A 17,485-nucleotide genomic window follows, 5' to 3' on the forward strand; every position below is an offset into this window, starting at 1 on the left:
ACGCCCTTTCCCTACTCCCCAAAGTAGCAGAAGGCCTTGTCAGTATTTTCTGCAGTCCTGTCACAAGCTGCAAAGACTGAAGAAGCACAGAAATGAAGTTATTCTCTCGCAAAAGACTTTTTCCAGGATGGGAAAAAGACCTGTTGGGGTACAGGCACTGCCCACTCCTGCCAGTCAAGTTCTTTGGGCAAAGGATTCATGTTTGCTGATCAGAGCAGTGCTGGAGGAATACACACTGTAGGCATCTCGAGGGCTAGAACTCACACAAGCAATTCCAAATAAGTGGAAAAATAAGGCTATTTATCCTTCAGTTACCAAGTCTGGCATGACCATGCCTTTTCAATAGAAATAGGACCTCTCTCTTCCTTCCTCCTCTTTTCAGAAAAGGCTGCCTTAGAGCCTGCCAGTCTGCAGGGACCACGTTCAAACCAGGCTGCACCGCTCCTACTGACTAACAGGAATGGGCAGCTGCAATGGGCAAATTGCATTCGAGACATAAGGCTCAGAAACAAGCTGGCTGAAGCCCATAAAGCCGCTGATCAGGACACAAAAGGTAGTTGTGCTCCTGTCATCGATCTTAAAAGAAAGTGATAAAATATTGATAGTTTCTGCCATGCACACAGGAATCCACGCTGACCTTTAAAATCTATTAATGAATGAAATGGATTTGCAAGAGTTGCAGCTGATTGAAACTTGCTCAGCAGCAAATAAGGGTCAGACATGCTACAGAGGAGTCACGTGGAATGCCGAAGGATTAAAAAGCCCACTATTTCCATTAGGAGCAAAAATCTCACAGCACTGCACAGAATCGAAACTAGGTTAGCTGTTTTACAGACAGAGGAGTCCACTTTGGAGAAACACAGTTTAATCCTCAGGTTCATTCATTATTCACAAGGGTGGTAAAACTCCAGAGGAAGGGAGGAGAGGGAGGATTAATACAGAGAAGGAAACAAGCAGCTGAAAGGGGTTTTAAAATTATTTATTTATTCTAAAAAGATACTGCTCAATTTCACCCTTTAGCTATAAACTAAAAATACATTAAGCTCATTCAAAGCTGGATTATTTAACTGCAGCATACCACATCAACGGTTCCAGCAGCAAGCACACCTATTGCTGAAGTACAGACAACTATGACTTTGGCACCTTCAATGTAATATGCATGATAGTCTTCTCTCTCCACAAAAAAGGCAGTTCGACTAACACTGAAGCCACAATATTTTTGTACCACTCATAGTACAAAACAGTCATCTTCAGCTCAGCCTGGGAAAGGTGTAAGTAATAAAAAGGTTTAAGACCGCTGGGAAAAGTGAACTTTCACAGGAATACAATGGGGATGAGGAGGTGGCACCAAAACACCCCCTAAGAAAAGGCATGTTCTGCTACCCTGAAGAGGAATCTGCATTTTGCTTACGTTCTTGCAAGCTGCAGCTGAATAACCTGAAGTGTTTCACAGGTACCTTCTTTTAATAACCAAGCAGAGCCAAACAGATAACCTAGAGAGCATCCCATGGGTATGAAGTTCAGAAGAACACAAGTTTGCTCAAGTACGGCTAGCCCAAAACACAGCTGCAAACTTCAAGTAAGAAAAGGTACATTGCTCAGATAAAGCTGAAATTAATACAGGCTACTATACCGAAGTAATTTAAAATTCAAAAGAAAGATGGGTCAAACAAAAGGACTTTTGTTGTTAATAAACTTCCAACACTGGTGGAATACAACAAGAAATTTCAAGCTGTTCCCTCACTGGTACTAAAAGTGTCCAGAATCTGTGTATTCCTGCCAAAAATAAGTTCTGATGAATATATTTTCCAATGGGAAAAGGAGGGAGGAGAGCTGTCGTTCTGTACCCCCCTGCCCTATTGCCAAGTCTTCCAGAAAGTGGTACAAGAACGTTGGAAATAAATCCAACAAGTCATCCTGACCTACAGTATAGTGTCGTGATGTGAACAAGGTGTAGGTGGCCAACTAAATCTTGCCAGCAGTCTAGAATGGGAACCCTGTGGCATCAGGGCATCTCACCTACCCCATACGTACCAACTCATGGCTGGATAGCACTCCACATTCAAGTTTAGGATGGTCACATATAGATCTCTGTCTGTGGCTGACATCATTAGAATTAAATTCGCTTTCTAGAGAAGAGCGTGCTGCTTATTTACATGTTCCTTTTGACCAGCTGTTACATTAAAATCGTAAAAACATATTCAAACGATAATTCTTTCAATATATTTTCTGATTAAAAAGAAAAAAAGAGGATACCATTACATGGGCAGAGAACAGAATGAACCAGCAGATTGCTATTGCCAAAGCTTTGTCAGTTCTGTGCAATAAACTTATGTCCAAAAAACCCCTCAACAAAATCTGTACTTGCCATCAGGTTTTCCATCACACTGATTTAACACAGAAGTCCTCCTCCAGGTTATTTCCACTCCCCTATTTCTTCATCCTCGTGCAACATGCCAGCTGCTACCTAAGAAGGCACATCTTACAAATGCCCTCCAGAAGAGTGGAAATTTACTTGGGCACAACTGTTCCTATTTCTCTTGAGCATGGACTTAAACTGATTCATGTTCCTTGAAGATATCCCACTCATATTGCTTATCAGATGGAAGGAGAATGTCAAGTATTAAAGCTCAGTCCAAAATTAATTGTTTGCCTTCCCAATTCCACCCACACACTATACCACAAGCTCATGGGAAAAAAAAAAGTACAGAATCACTGCAAAAACCTGAATTCAGCAGCCTGCACGCCTAACAGAGTAGAATATAATAATATAGCAAGGAGCGCATGAATTAACAAGTTCTAAAAGAGCGTCGGAGATTAAGAAAGAAATGAAGGCACTGGCAGGGAGATGCCAGAATTCTTCAGCTTTGACAAGGTGCAAATTCTCCTCTGAGGTACTAATAAAAACATTGATCTCTGGCTGGAATAAGTCACCTTTGGTTTTATGGGGTATTGAAGTACAATCCCTTGCTGGATTTAACTTCTCCAAGAGACAAAACAGAAAAAAAAAAAAAAAAGACTGTCCCAAAGATCAGGCTAGAATCAAGGACATGGATCTAATTCAACAAAACAGACCTAATATGCAGTCATATGCATTCCTTTTTTAAACTCAGAGGATTCAGATCTCAATTTGAACTTCCAAAAGCAGAGGAAGGAAATCTTCTGTTGAAAACTGCAAAAGGGTTGAAATTTTTTAACATGAAGGCCTACCTCTAGCACACACAAAACTGAATAGAGGACAATTGTGAGAATACAGTGTCTCCCAATTCTTCACCTTTTCTGAGGGAGCTTGGCAAACCTGGCTTGCTGGTAAGACACAGCCACCACTGAAAAATGTAAGTCCTCCCAAAAGCTTACAAAATGTTCAACACTGAAAGGAACATCACAGCCAACTGCATCCAATGATGACACGGCAGCAAATCAAAACCACTGTGCTTAGCTTGAAAGTATTGATAAAAGTTGGAAAGCATACTGTAGCTGCAAAAGGAGAATATGCAGAGAAATCAAGATCTCCAGTTTGGCCCAAGATTTCCATCAGCACAGAGCAATCAAAATTTCTTCTTCAGTCCCTTCTGCAAAGACATGCCCTCAATTTCTGACCGCCTAATCCTAAAATAATTTATGATTGTGGTAGCAGGTGTGTGAGGAAGAATCCTTTAAGCTGTGTCGGGGGGGGAAGAAAGAAAGAGGGAAAAAAAAAGACCCAAAAAACCCAAAAAAAGAGGCAGTTTTGCCAGCCCCTGCAAAAGAGGATATTTCTGCTCCTTAAAAAGAAAAAGTGAATGAAAGGACGGAAACATTCAAGTGAATCCGCTTCCTGTTGATAGACTGCCAAAAAAACCACTTAACTAACTGCTGCTGTCTCCTCAGCTCTTACTTTCTAACCTATCTTTAGCTGTTTCATTAACTGGGATTTCCCTGGTTTCTAGTATATCTGCTTGCAAAGCCTAACCTACCAGCAAAGGAACAAATGCAGCTAAGCATTTTTGAAACAAAAGTATGTAAACACACTCAAATAGCTCTTTGTATTCATTTGAATTTGTTTCCTCCCTCACTTCTGCATCCACAATAGGACTGAAAACTTGCATCGAAAAGAAGCAGCCACAGTGGGTGGAAATGGCAAATATCAACCAAGAGCAACTTTAACTGGGTCCCCTTCCAGAACTCCAGCAAAAAACCCTCATCCAAAACAAATTAAATCAAAACAAAACAAACAAATAAACAAACAGAGAAATCAAACCAGATATGAACAGCTGAGCAAAGCTGAAAACAAGAATCATGCAGATGAGAACCTAGATAGTCTCTGAATAGCTGACACCGGCTTAGCCACCACAGGTGGCCACTACCAAACACTATAAAACAAAGTCCACGGCTTAATCTGTGCGCATCACAGCTACATATCTTCACGACACAACTCCTTTAAATAGTCCAAGGGCTGTTTTTAAGGGTTTATACCAAAAACATTCACACTAACTGGAAAGGAAGCTTAGGCGAGAGGCAAACCCTCACTTTTCGCTGTGTCCCCATTTTCAAACCCTCCTGACCACTGCCACTGCTTTTCTACTCCACTAAAGCTCTCAAATTCTTGCCCATCTTAGCTGAAGAGCATTTTGTAGGACTGTTTTCAGGCCATTAACCAGTAGTTTGCTGCAAGCTGGCCAAGGAAGGCAATTAAAAAGTCCATACAAGAATCAGAGTGGGAAAGGCATCACAACAGATGAGGCAATGGACAGACATGAAAGGCTGCAGAAATGCAGGTGCAGCAAAAAAGGTCCAGGACTCAGCCTGGAGTTTTCCCCATCAGCCGTAGAACTTGCACGAATTCTCTGTTTTTGCAGCATCTGGTAATGAGAAATGAAGAGATTATCTGGCTGCCTCTGTAGGGCTCATCTTGCCAAGAAAATCCCCACCCTGCAAGAGGAATCCTTGCTAACATGATCAAGATGTGCATACTTTCAGTACAACAAGCAGAACCAAGTTCTGTCTTGGTCAGAAGAATGTTCCATAGGCTAGTCCTCAATTTCTCCTCAAGTAACAGTTTAAAAAAGCAAATTAATTAAAAAGCAGACCTGCAACACATCCCTAAATTATACTCTTCAGTAGAGAATGACACCTTTTTGGTGGTTTTTGAAGGATCAAAGCAGAACAGTGATGTTTGTAGATTCTTTTATGAAGAGAACAGAGGTTTTTCAGGGAGTTTTTTTTTTGTTGTTGTTGAAAGTGACATTCTCTCTTTGTGCACCAATGCACTGATTTCTCTCCCTTCCTCTAGATGTCAAAGCCTACCAGCACTTGTACTGAAGTTCGCCCAAGGCGCTTCACACCCACTTCGTCTAATATTCAGGATAGAGAAGGAGAATAGATAACGGCTGGTTTTATAAGACACCAATCCAGTCAGTGATATGTGGGAAAGGTTTATCCCACAGGGGTAAAAAGATGCTGGGACAGGAATTAGCAGGGCTCATTTGCAGGGCTTTAAACTAGATTTGAAGGGGGATGGGGTTGTAGCTGGGCTTGCATCAGTGGGGCAGCATGCTGGAATACATAAAGACCGGGAGGCCCCTCAGGCCCCTAGGGTGCAATCGGTGTACTCGGCTCGCTCCCTGAAATGCCTGTACACCAATGCGCGCAGCATGGGGAACAAGCAGGAGGAGTTAGAAACCTGCGTTCGGTCAGGAGATTATGATCTGGTGGCATTAACAGAGACATGGTGGGACAGCTCACAGGACTGGAATGTGGTCATGGATGGCTGTGTCCTTTTCAGGAAAGACAGGCCGGCCAAGCGTGGTGGTGGAGTTGCTCTTTACGTGAGAGAGCAACTACAATGTATAGAGTACTGTCCAGGTGCGGTTGAGGAGCAAGTTGAGAGTCTGTGGGTGAGAATTAAGGGGCAGGCTGGCAGGGGTGACACTGTTGTGGGAGTCTATTACAGGCCACCAGATCAGGGTGAGGAAGTTGATGAGGCCTTCTATGGGCAGCTGAGCGTGGCCTCACAGTCACAGGCCCTGGTTGTTGTGGGGGATTTTAACTACCCTGATGTTTGCTGGAAGGACTACTCAGCCAGCCAGCCTCAGTCTAGGAGGTTCCTCCAGTGCATTGACGATAACTTTCTGATGCAAATGGTGGAGGAGCCGACTAGGAGAGGTGCGCTGCTGGATCTCGTCCTTGCTAACAAGGAGGGTCTGGTTGAAGCAGTAAAGGTGGGGGGCTGCCTTGGTTGCAGTGACCATGAGATGGTGGAGTTCAGGATCTCCTGTGGTGGGAGCAGAATACCGAGCAGAATTGCAACCCTGGACTTCAGCAGGGCCGACTTTGGCCTTTTCAAACAATTGCTGGAGGAAATCCCGTGGGCAAGGCTGCTTGAAGGTAAAGGGGCCCAAGACAGTTGGTTAACATTCAGGGACTGCTTCTACCAAGCTCGAGATCAGAGCATCCCGATGTGCAGGAAGTCAAGGAGGGGAGCCAGGAGACCTGCGTGGTTAAACGGGGAACTGCTGGGCAAACTCAAGTGGAAGAGGAGGGTTTACAAATCATGGAAGGAGGGGCTGGCCACTTGGGAAGAATATAAGGCTGTTGTCAGAGGATGTAGGGAGGCAACTAGGAAAGCTAAGGCCTCCTTAGAGTTAAACCTGGCAAGAGGGGTCAAGGACAACAGGAAGAGGTTCTTCAAATACATGGCAGATAAAACTAACACCAGTGGCAATGTAGGCCCACTGATGAATGGGGTGGGTGCCCTGGTGACAGAAGATACAGAGAAGGCAGAATTACTGAATGCCTTCTTTGTCTCTGTCTACTCTGCCGGAGGCTGTCCTGAGGAGCCCCGTACCCCTGAGGCCCCTGAGGAAGGCAGGGCAATGGAGGAGTTTGCCTCAGTTGATGAGGACTGGTTAGGGACCAGTTAAGCAATCTAGACATCCATAAATCCATGGGTCCAGATGGGATGCACCCGCGGGTGCTGAGGGAGCTGGCTGAAGTCATTGCTGGACCGCTCTCCATCATCTTTGCCAAGTCTTGGGAAACGGGAGAGGTGCCTGAGGACTGGAGGAAAGCAAATGTCACTCCGGTCTTCAGAAAGGGCAAGAAGGAGGACCCGGGCAACTATAGACCGGTCAGCCTCACCTCCATCCCTGGGAAAGTGACGGAACACCTTATCCTTGGTGCCATCTTAAGACATATCAAGGATAAGAGGGTCATCAGGGACAGTCAACATGGCTTCACCAAGGGGAAGTCATGTTTGACCAACCTCATAGCCTTTTATGAAGACGTAACAAGGTGGATTGACGATGGCAGAGCAGTGGATGTGGTCTACCTTGACTTCAGCAAAGCATTTGACACCATCTCCCACAGCATCCTCACGGCAAAACTGAGGAAGTGTGGACTGGATGATCGGGTAGTGAGGTGGACTGTGAACTGGCTGAAGGAGAGAAGCCAGAGAGTCGTGGTCAATGGGGCAGAGTCTGGTTGGAGGCCTGTATCTAGTGGAGTGCCTCAAGGGTCCGTACTGGGACCAGTACTATTCAATATATTCATCAATGACTTGGATGAGGGAATTGAGTGTACTATCAGCAAGTTTGCTGATGACACCAAGCTGGGAGGAGTGGCTGACACGCCAGAGGGCTGTGCTGCCATCCAGCGAGATCTGGACAGGCTAGAGAGTTGGGCAGGGAAAAACTTAATGAAATATAACAAGGGAAAATGTAGAGTCTTGCATCTGGGCAGGAACAACCCCGGGTTCCAGTACAGGTTGGGGAATGACCTATTAGAAAGCAGTGTAGGGGAAAGGGACCTGGGGGTCCTGGTGGACAGCAGGATGACCATGAGCCAGCACTGTGCCCTTGTGGCCAAGAAGGCCAATGGCATCCTGGGGTGTATTAGAAGGCGAGTGGTTAGTAGGTCGAGAGAGGTTCTCCTTCCTCTCTACTCTGCCCTGGTGAGACCTCATCTGGAATATTGTGTCCAGTTCTGGGCCTCTCAGTTCAAGAAGGACAGGGAACTGCTGGAGAGAGTCCAGCGCAGGGCAACAAAGATGATTAAGGGAGTGGAGCATCTCCCTTATGAGGAAAGGCTGAGGGAGCTGGGTCTCTTGAGCTTGGAGAAGAGGAGACTGAGGGGTGACCTCATTAATGTTTATAAATATGTAAAGGGTGAGTGTCACACAAGGATGGAGCCAGGCTCTTCTTGGTGACAACCAATGATAGGACAAGGGGTAAGGGGTTCAAGCTGGAACACAAGAGGTTCCACTTAAATTTGAGAAGAAACTTCTTCTCAGTGAGGGTGACGGAACACTGGAACAGGCTGCCCAGGGAGGTTGTGGATTCTCCTTCTCTGGAGACATTCAAAACCCGCCTGGATGCCTTCCTGTGTAACCTCACCTAGGTGTTCCTGCTCTGGCAGGGGGATTGGACTAGGTGATCTTTCGAGGTCCCTTCCAATCCCTAACATTCTGTGATTCTGTGAAAGCGTTTATAATTCACAGCATGAGACTTCATATCCAGACAAGATATCATCTGTCAGCTGCACAGACCCGAGTACCTTTCCAAAAAAATAAACTAATCTTTTCAAGGCTGCAAAAGGTAAGTAATTTTATGGAGATATAAAGGTTCTGTAAAGTAAAGTGATTTGTCCAACATTACACGCTGGGTAGAGACCATGGCAGACCGCTTGGGAAACCCAGTTCTCTTGGCACGTCTAGCAGTACAGATTGTGTTTCCCAGGGAATGCTTGGAGAAGAGAGCATTTTACCTTTTTCAAACAAACCCCTGAACACCTTTCCCTGGCCCAGACCAATTTCTGTTGACACTTAGCTGCTGACAGAGATGAACATTGGAAAACAAAACAAAGAGAGAGATGTTTCCTGTGGGAAATTTCAAACTTAAAACTCGGACGTTGTGCACTAATCTGCTCTGTTGTTTTCCTTCACAGTTATCACTTCTGCAGCAGTCACAGGAGCACCAGCACAGACAAGCCATTTGCAAGCCACGTCATCTAAACCAGCAAAAGGGTAGGGAACTGGGGGGAAAAAACCTCACCCAAGCCAGCTGCTGCTATTACCATCACAAGCGAGGGAGGCTGAAGCAGTGATGAGATGCTAGAATGGGTAAGCTTTGCTCATCTCCTGTGACCGTACATGACTTTGTTCATTTTATACCTGTAGAAAACTTTGAAAATACATGCCCTGTACTGCTCAAAAGCTGCAGAACATCAAAGCTGTGAAGGGGAAAAAAAATCCCCAAACCCGAACCAGCCATTTAATACTGTTATTCAACATATTTTTTTAAATTCTACTTCTTCTCAGCACACTTAAAACAAACTTCTGGGAATCCACCTGCAATTCTGGTTTTAGCCTGTACTTGCTCATTTTTGTCACAAAAAATAATAAAAAGCTGCCTACAGTTTTGTAGCTTAGTTTAAAAAGATGAGTTGCAGTACCAAAAAAAAAAAAAAAATATTACTCAGGTTCTCTCTCACTGCCAAAATTGCACTAATCTACTTGCTAGACCTACAACCTGGTTTTAATACAAGTTTTACGAAATTATTTCTCTTTGCTTTCAAAGATTCCAATAGCTTTCTGAATCTTACTTAAATGTTTCTTTCCTTTCTAAATTAACAGATAGGAATTTCAACTTGGGATCTGTAAACGGGATTTTTTTATTGACCTGATTTTGCAACTTTCTGTAAAAAAGCTTTTTACAAGGTTTCATTTCTGAAGTTCATACAATCTCTAATGTACAATACTTTAAAAAGTCATCCACAAGACAGTAACAACTGCTGGTGTCAAACATCCTTGCTACATGAACAGGCTATGAATTTCACCACTTCTAAACAGAAATGTGCTAGATAATCAGAATTATTACGGTAGCAACTTTGACTTTTTTCTTGTTGCTTTTGTGGGGTTTGGTGTTGTTTGTTTGTTTTAACAATACTAGTGCATATCTGTCCACATTCAAGCCTGTGTAGTGTACCACCTTTGGAACAACTTGATTATCAGCAAAGTTATTCTGATGTTAATTTACTGTGTCAGTTGAGACTTTACATAAAAGCGCAGCCAAAGCACTGAAACTTATCAAAGTATAAACATTATTTTAAACGTTCTTTAAAGCAAATCAAGGCTGATTGATATGTCATACTGGCTTCTAGAAACAAAACCCTGTTGTACTAGTTTACCTTTTGAAATATAATTTTTAACCTAAACGACAAATGCCTCAGAACACTACTGTTCAAGAGTAAGGAGTAAGTCACGAGATTATTTAGAAACCACCTCAACCACCAACCTAATTCTCAAACTCCCCACAGTGTGAATCCCTGGAAATTTAACCAGAGGTTCCTGACAGAATGGACAACAGTATAAAAGCAGAGGTTTCACAATAATGGGTGAGGAGCTGTGACAGTGAGATCACCAAAACTTTTCCTTCTCCACCCCTCAAGAAACCAAGGAGCTATGCATTCCTTTTGTCATAGCTAGGGTCAGAAATAAAACCCCACAGCCCACAATCTCACTGTCTCTTAAATTCTGCATGGTTTAAGCCCTCAGAAATCCCATGACTATATGTGGAAGTACAGAGGTGCAAGGAACACTGACACCAAGGAAAGGAAGCTCATTTACCATCCCCAGACTATGCTACCAACCTCCCGTATTTCAATCACAGTCACTTTACTGGACATATTCATACCCAGGAAGAAAGATTATGAAGAATCTGAGACTAAAGAAACAGCAGCATAAAAATAAGAATCCATGAGGCAGATCAAGTGTTAACAACAGCTAAATTAGTAACAAATGGTCGAAAAGCATTAAAAAAAAAAAAATCACAAAGCAAGGACAGGGGAATAACTGAATTATTCTGACAGCCTTATGCACAGATTTGGTTTTGTTTGACAGGTATAAATAAGTTCTAGGCTGTGACTGAAGGGGAAAAAAAAAAGCTTTCACACTCCATCAAACAAACCTAAGAAATATGTATTTAAAGAAACTGCCACTAACCCATCTCAGTGTATATAGTAGAAAATAGCATGTGCTTCACTTTACAGCTAAATTTCAAGAAGTAGGTGTTCAGCAGGAGCTTGGTGGGGAAAAAGAAGCAACCATATAAAGCAACAAAACCAGAATAAAAAGAATATGTGTTTTGGTGAGTTGGGCAGACATCTGTTCTTACCACACAAGGCTTGGCAACCTTCAAATCAGGGGAACCTCAGATCACCCTTTCAGCTAGGAAGTAACACGCAAAGCAAGGTTCCTCACACGCGGGTCGAGATCATATTTCTTTATATTTACCTGTCTGCTTTCAAAAGCAGGTTAGATGGCAGTTCAAGGAGCTGGTTGTGTTGCACGTCCAGGACCTCTACTTGCATTCGCTCGAGCCGATCTGGTAGCCTTCCTAACATGTTATGTCCCACCAGCAGCTTACGCAAGCTACTGTTGTAAAACAACCTTAGAGAAATAAAAAACACCGAAAATGAGAAAAATCTAAACCAAAGAGTTGCTTTGAGCATTTTAGTGTGATATCACAGTTCATTGCAAGAAAGTGATTCAGCCAACTGATTAGCAGACATGGTATTAATTACGCACAGATCCAATAATGCCTTCCCACTCTCCACCAACTTCTTAAAAAGGTTGTTCAGAGACAGGGAAGGAGGTTTAAGGATGATTCAAGAGTAAAAGTAGTGAGAAAGGGTTATCTTATGGCACTGTAGAATACATGAATGTACAAGCACGACAGCGAAGGAGGTAATTGCCAACAATGGCTGCAGAAAACTGCACGTGTGGGATCCCCCTGGCTAATGGAAGAACTTCCTTCAGAAGTGTGGGTGAAATCACCAGTCACCCCACAAGCTTCATAGCACTTTATTCATCATGTGCTGACTCATAATCCAGCACAATTCTTCCCTCCCCCTATTTTCCTTTTTTGTGAATACCAGACTAACATAAAGCCTCCTTTCCAGTTCTACAGCAAATGAAATCTATCTAATCGGCTTTATTTTCTTGAGCTTTTACAAGCGATAGATGACCTGGGGTCCCATCCCCCTACTCCATTTTTGGGTGGCTGCGGGAGAAGAGGGCAACTTAAAGAGACAAGAACAAATAGCTATTTTGATCAAATAGTAAACCTAAAACTTGCAGTATAAACGATGCAATAGGGAGTTTAAAATCTGCACCTAAAGACCTCAAAAATGGAGAAACTTTCGATTTTGAATGGGAACCACTTTTAGCAAATTAAGAAAAAAAAGCTTATTTTTCATCTGCCACCTGTCTTACATTGCCGCTACTGTACTGTTTAATCTGGCGAGCCTGTGCATCATGCTGACCTGCTTCAATCAAAGACTCTCAAATTACTCAGCATTAAAGCAAAAATCTTCTTCCCTCTGTTATGATGACCCAAATACACATAAAGAGCCTCCCTGCCCCTTCTCTACCATACGTCAGGTCATCGGATTACTGTGCCAAAATAATCAACGAGGTATGCTGAGTATTTTCCCCTTGACAGATACCATCACACTCCGTGTCTGTGTGCCAGTGTTAACAGTTATCTCAGCTGGCTGGATTGTCTGTGTTATGACCATGGACACAAGTCAACAGCCAGCTGAATCATTCCAGGAGGCTCAACACGGGGTGAAAAGACTTACCATAAGCATAATAGATAGGTATATCTATTATGTTTTTGTCATTTAACCATTTTTATTTCACTCTACTTTTACTTGAGAGTCTCAGTTATGGATTTGCCTTTCTGTTTTAATTCCTTTTGTAATCAAGACTGGCCAGTATCATCAACACCAAACATTACAGGAAAAAGAACTGGTTGACAAGATCTCCAAAACAATTTATCACCTTTGAGTTTTTTTAGATGGGTAGGGGCAGTGCCATTTTAAAATAAAAAAAAGTTCAAATCATTGCAAAACCCTTAGCAATTAGCTTTTCCATGAAAATATATTTTATAAATAATTCAAAAGAACTGAGTAAGTCTTTGGGGTTTTTGTCTGTTTTCTCTTATTTTCGAAGTTACACAAGCACCAAAGGAACTGGGCTGCCTGAAGAGAGGTTGAACCACCAGCATTTCAGTAAGGTCCTGATGAGCCTGGGCCACCTAGTTCTCAGGCTAGGGGGCAAATAAGGATGCTGGGACTGCTCTTCCCTATGGGCAGATTCCCCACTTGCCTGACTCCCATGGAAAGTTTTGATGGGATCAAAAATTTGCAAGGATGAGCACACCACTCAGCATCAGCACCTTCCGAGAAAACATCATTTGGTGAAAGCATTCAACCAATTCGTTTAGTAAGCAACTGCTCAAGAGATGTTAATACAATGTTAAATACAAATAGATCTTCTAAAATACAAACAAAAAGGAGCAAGAATACCTACAGACATCTGTTCGCTGGTGGCAGTAAGGTAATTTTAGCAACTCTTAATTGAAGCATTTCCACTTTCTTTGAAGAATCTTTGGCATTGTCAGTTTTATGACAATAAGTTTGTCCTGCATAGCTAAGACTAAGTATGCTTTTTGTTATTTTTCAGTACTCTTAAAGCAGAAATGGCTGCATTACAGCCCAGAGTATATCATTCCCATTTTCTTTAATTGAGACAAATTTTAGTACTCATTCCTCTAAATAACTGCTTCAACTCTTTGTCTTCAAGGATTGTTTTTCTGTTTTGAGGCAAATGCACATAGTGTCAACTGTAGTTTGTTCAGATTAGGTGCAGCCTTCATTCAGCCTTCCTAGAAACTGCTGGTCAGTCAAAGCTTGAAAATCTGTGTTAGAATTGCAAGCATCCTCCTAGGAGAGTCCTGCTCACTCAGTTCACAGGTTTTCAGAGTGCTGTTCCTTGTAGAAAGAAAAGCACACAGCAGTGCACATGAACATACTTACTGGGCTACAGTATTTACCTGATACTTAACAGTAGGTCTATATGCCTGAGCCATTTGCATTTGAATCCAGACGCAAATCTCCCTAAAGTTTAACAGACCTTCAAAGCCTGTGTTTTGAACTGGGCCCTAAAACTGAGCTGACTTATTAGGAGCTAAGCTATCTAGACACATACTACAAAGATGAACTTTCAAAGATATGCTGTTTCCTGGGGTTAATGATAAGATGGCAGGGAAGACAAGTGGGATGTTGACTGTACCTAACTTCAGCTAATCATTAATCTCCAAAAGATATCCGGTTTGCCTTGATACTCCTCGTTGTTATGAAGTGCAAGTGAAAGGCAAATGAACTTTTGCTCTCCCCACCTTCTGAGTAGGCGCAGTTTCACTTAGTGTGAAAAAATAGAGGGATTAATAATCTGCATGTTAGCTCGCTTAGTAAATCACACATCCTTTTCTGCCCACATTTCTGAATTTTATTCTCTTCCCATTTCTGACACTAGAACTGCCAGTTTACACCATATGGCACGTTCATCTGACCCCGACAAAACTCTCCTTTTTGGTTTCTGATGCTCTTCTGTGCTATACAGTTCTGTAAGGAAAATATTTAATAGCTCATCATATACTAGCTGTCTACAATCTTCAATGGCTCTGCACATGCCCACGCAATTTCACCCTTTGTGCCTAGTATGCTCCCCCTCTTTCACAAAATCTCTCTCAAAGTGTGTAGAGCAGTCAAGAACAACAGCTCTCTTCCAGTGAAGTCAGGGACCAGCACCTGACCAGCATACTAACTTGGAACGGGCCTCTCTAGAAAAAACAAACACTATGAGCCATTCATTATTTAAACTCAACTCCTATCTTCCTTCCTGTTCACTTGCCTTCCTACCCTTTCCATTTGTATTTATCAATTTTAAGTTTAGACTCCTGGAGAAGACATCATCTTTGTAGTGAAGGCGACTGCCCTACTCGCAGGAGTTTGCTTGCTTGATGAGGCTTTACCTTTTCTTCTCAACCCTTTTTCACTCAAACAAGGTTGTGAACTGGAGTCTCCAGGCACCACTGAAACTAAGTTACAAGAAATTCTGGATCTCTATACTGCCATGCAAAGTTAAGGCAAAAATGAAGGGCTTTCCTGCCTGAGCAGCCACATGAATAGCTTCAAAACTTCCACCTGGAGTTCAAAGGTATTGCTTTCTCTGCATGAAAGTAAAAGAAGAAAGGCTGGGTGGAAGCTTGAGGCATGACGACACCCCACAAGGTAAAAATAAAATCAAACAAAAGATAAAACAGGCCTGACAGTCACTGGAACAAGCTAAACACTGAATCAGCAATTATTTCCACATTGTACAACTAGTCTGAAAGACTCACTGGGCAGGCAGCTCACGTATCTGATTGTAGCCAACATCCAACACTTCCAGCTTCCTGCTGTCACACACCCACTCAGGAAGGTTTTCCAGGTGATTTCTATGAATAAAGAACACAAAGATGTATAATGAAACAATAATCGAGATGTAAAGGCTATTAAGAATACAGCCTCAAGAGAGATACAGATACCTGCAGGAAATAAATCTGCTATATAATATGTTTTGCATGAGACTCTATCACCTCTCCTTCTCTAAGGGCATTAGCAGTGCAGTAAGGTTCTCAGTAGGGGGGACAAGACAGCTAACAACAGCATTATTATCTTCCTAGATGTACAGCCACTAAGAAAATGGAAAAAGCTGCTTCCAAATTATTGGGAAAATTTTAAGAGTATCAGAGCATTGAGGATGAAGAAGCTTCTCTATGGAGAAATTTGTGAGATACTCCTCAGAAAATATTCATACCCTACACAGTTGAAACACACCTCTCCATCTCCCATAAATTCAATCCTAAAATGCACTCTACCAGTCTTCAGCTATCTCACTGAATAGTGGAATATTTTTGTGCATGTGTATCTTTAAAGCCAAGCATTTAGCTTTTCTTGTGTTTGTCTTCACAGAAAATAACCCTTCTAAAAATTAATTTCTTAGAGGTAAGTTTTTTCCAAATATTGCCCTGAAAACATTCAGCAAGGCACAGTGAGGCACCCATGTATCCTGCCTTAAAGACAAAAATTAGCAGCACAAAATACATGGAGGAGATTGTGTGCATGTGCATTGACATATCCACTACTTCCCAGACTTGAAGTTCAGGAATAGGACCTTACACAGCATGAACACTGATTTATGTTCATGTACTTGTATCCTATAGTTTATTCACACAATAGCCTTTAACCAAAATATTTGATAGCAAACCAAGCCCTCTTATCGCCAGATAGCTTCCTTTCCAATCTCAAACAGATTTCCCAAATTCCAAGTGAGCCAAGAAGCTAAAGACACCTTAACCTTGTTACAATGCCATCACTGAACCGATTCACAAAAACGGTTTTGTGATCAAAATAATGCATTTTGCAACCCATTTCATTTACAGCTAAATGGAGAACATAGATTTACAAAGAATGCTTTTCAGTAAATCACACTTATTTAGTCACACCTGTGTGCTACATTTAGGTGGACAATAACTCATGGCTGATGAAATTTCTGTGACCACTGGCCCAGGTTAACTCACTAATTGCTTACGATCACCCCCAACAGTTTAAGAGTGCTTTAAGCAGGCTTTTTAATGAATGAGATTAACACCCCAACATGCAGATGAGTAATTCCTTAAACAAGCCCATGTATAAAGTGTTTTCCTGATTGAGTCCTTAAATTGTGAAACAAACTAAGACACCCTCTTTTCCATTTCTTCCCTTACCCCACCTCACTCATTAAGGTGAGGTTTACAGATGCATTCAAATGGCAATTGCAAACATTCCCGCAGCAGCCATGGCCACAGAGAACAACCAGGAGCTGCAGGAGCCGCTGAACTGATGAGGAAACTATCAAACTGTCACCTACGCTGGGCTTGTGACATAGATAGATGCAGCCAGAAAGAAACGTCTCATATCGGTGCACACTTGAATCACCATGTTATATCTCTATAAGACAGGGAATCTTTAAATCAGGGAAACTCTAACTATAAAGGCACATTCCGCTTTTAGCACTAAAAAAAAAAAATTAAAAAGTGGATTTACAAAAAGGAAACAGGGAAGCAGAAAAAAGCCCACCCTCTAACTCTGAGAATCAGTCTTCTCACATCTTAAGGTCCAATTCCTGCCCCTACTCCCTGTCAGTAAAACACCAGGAAATGTCATTTTTCCATAAACCTCACTGATGTATATGCCACAGGCCCAAGAAAAAAAAAAACAACAACATACTCTTACCTAGAAATATCCATATAAGTCAGGCAATTAGGAACTGGATACACATCAAGGTGAATAAGTTCTAGAGGCAAAAATAAAAACAAAGTGATGATAAAGATTTGCACCTAAATGGTTGATCCATAAGAGTTACTTTAAACAACTAACACTCAGAGATTTCAGAACAAGTCAGTGACCTAAAAGCCTTCCGAGGATCTTTGTAAACTGAGTTTTGTTTCTTTATTATTATGTCTGAGTATGTTTGCTATATCAGGTTGTACTTGCTATGACAGACACGGCATAACTGATTAGAAAGGAAAAACTGGAGAATTTTAAAAGTTTCATGGCAAATTCTCATGTTTTCATTTTT

At 42.1% G+C, this 17,485-nt stretch overlaps 1 protein-coding gene across 1 annotated transcript in view; it reads right to left on the minus strand.

The window, feature by feature from the left end:
* Window positions 1–17,485, minus strand: part of PHLPP1 (PH domain and leucine rich repeat protein phosphatase 1) — a 149,529-nt gene that overhangs the window by 19,294 nt on the left and 112,750 nt on the right. The window contains exons 8-10 of the mRNA XM_065629113.1: window positions 17,140–17,200; window positions 15,225–15,320; window positions 11,270–11,425 (exon numbers count right to left, since the gene is read on the minus strand). Coding sequence (XP_065485185.1) covers window positions 11,270–11,425; window positions 15,225–15,320; window positions 17,140–17,200 — 313 coding nt within the window. The remainder of the gene's footprint in view (window positions 1–11,269; window positions 11,426–15,224; window positions 15,321–17,139; window positions 17,201–17,485) is intronic.

Source organism: Caloenas nicobarica, chromosome 2 (assembly GCF_036013445.1).
Source record: "Caloenas nicobarica isolate bCalNic1 chromosome 2, bCalNic1.hap1, whole genome shotgun sequence".
NCBI classification, from domain to species: Eukaryota; Metazoa; Chordata; class Aves; order Columbiformes; family Columbidae; genus Caloenas; species Caloenas nicobarica.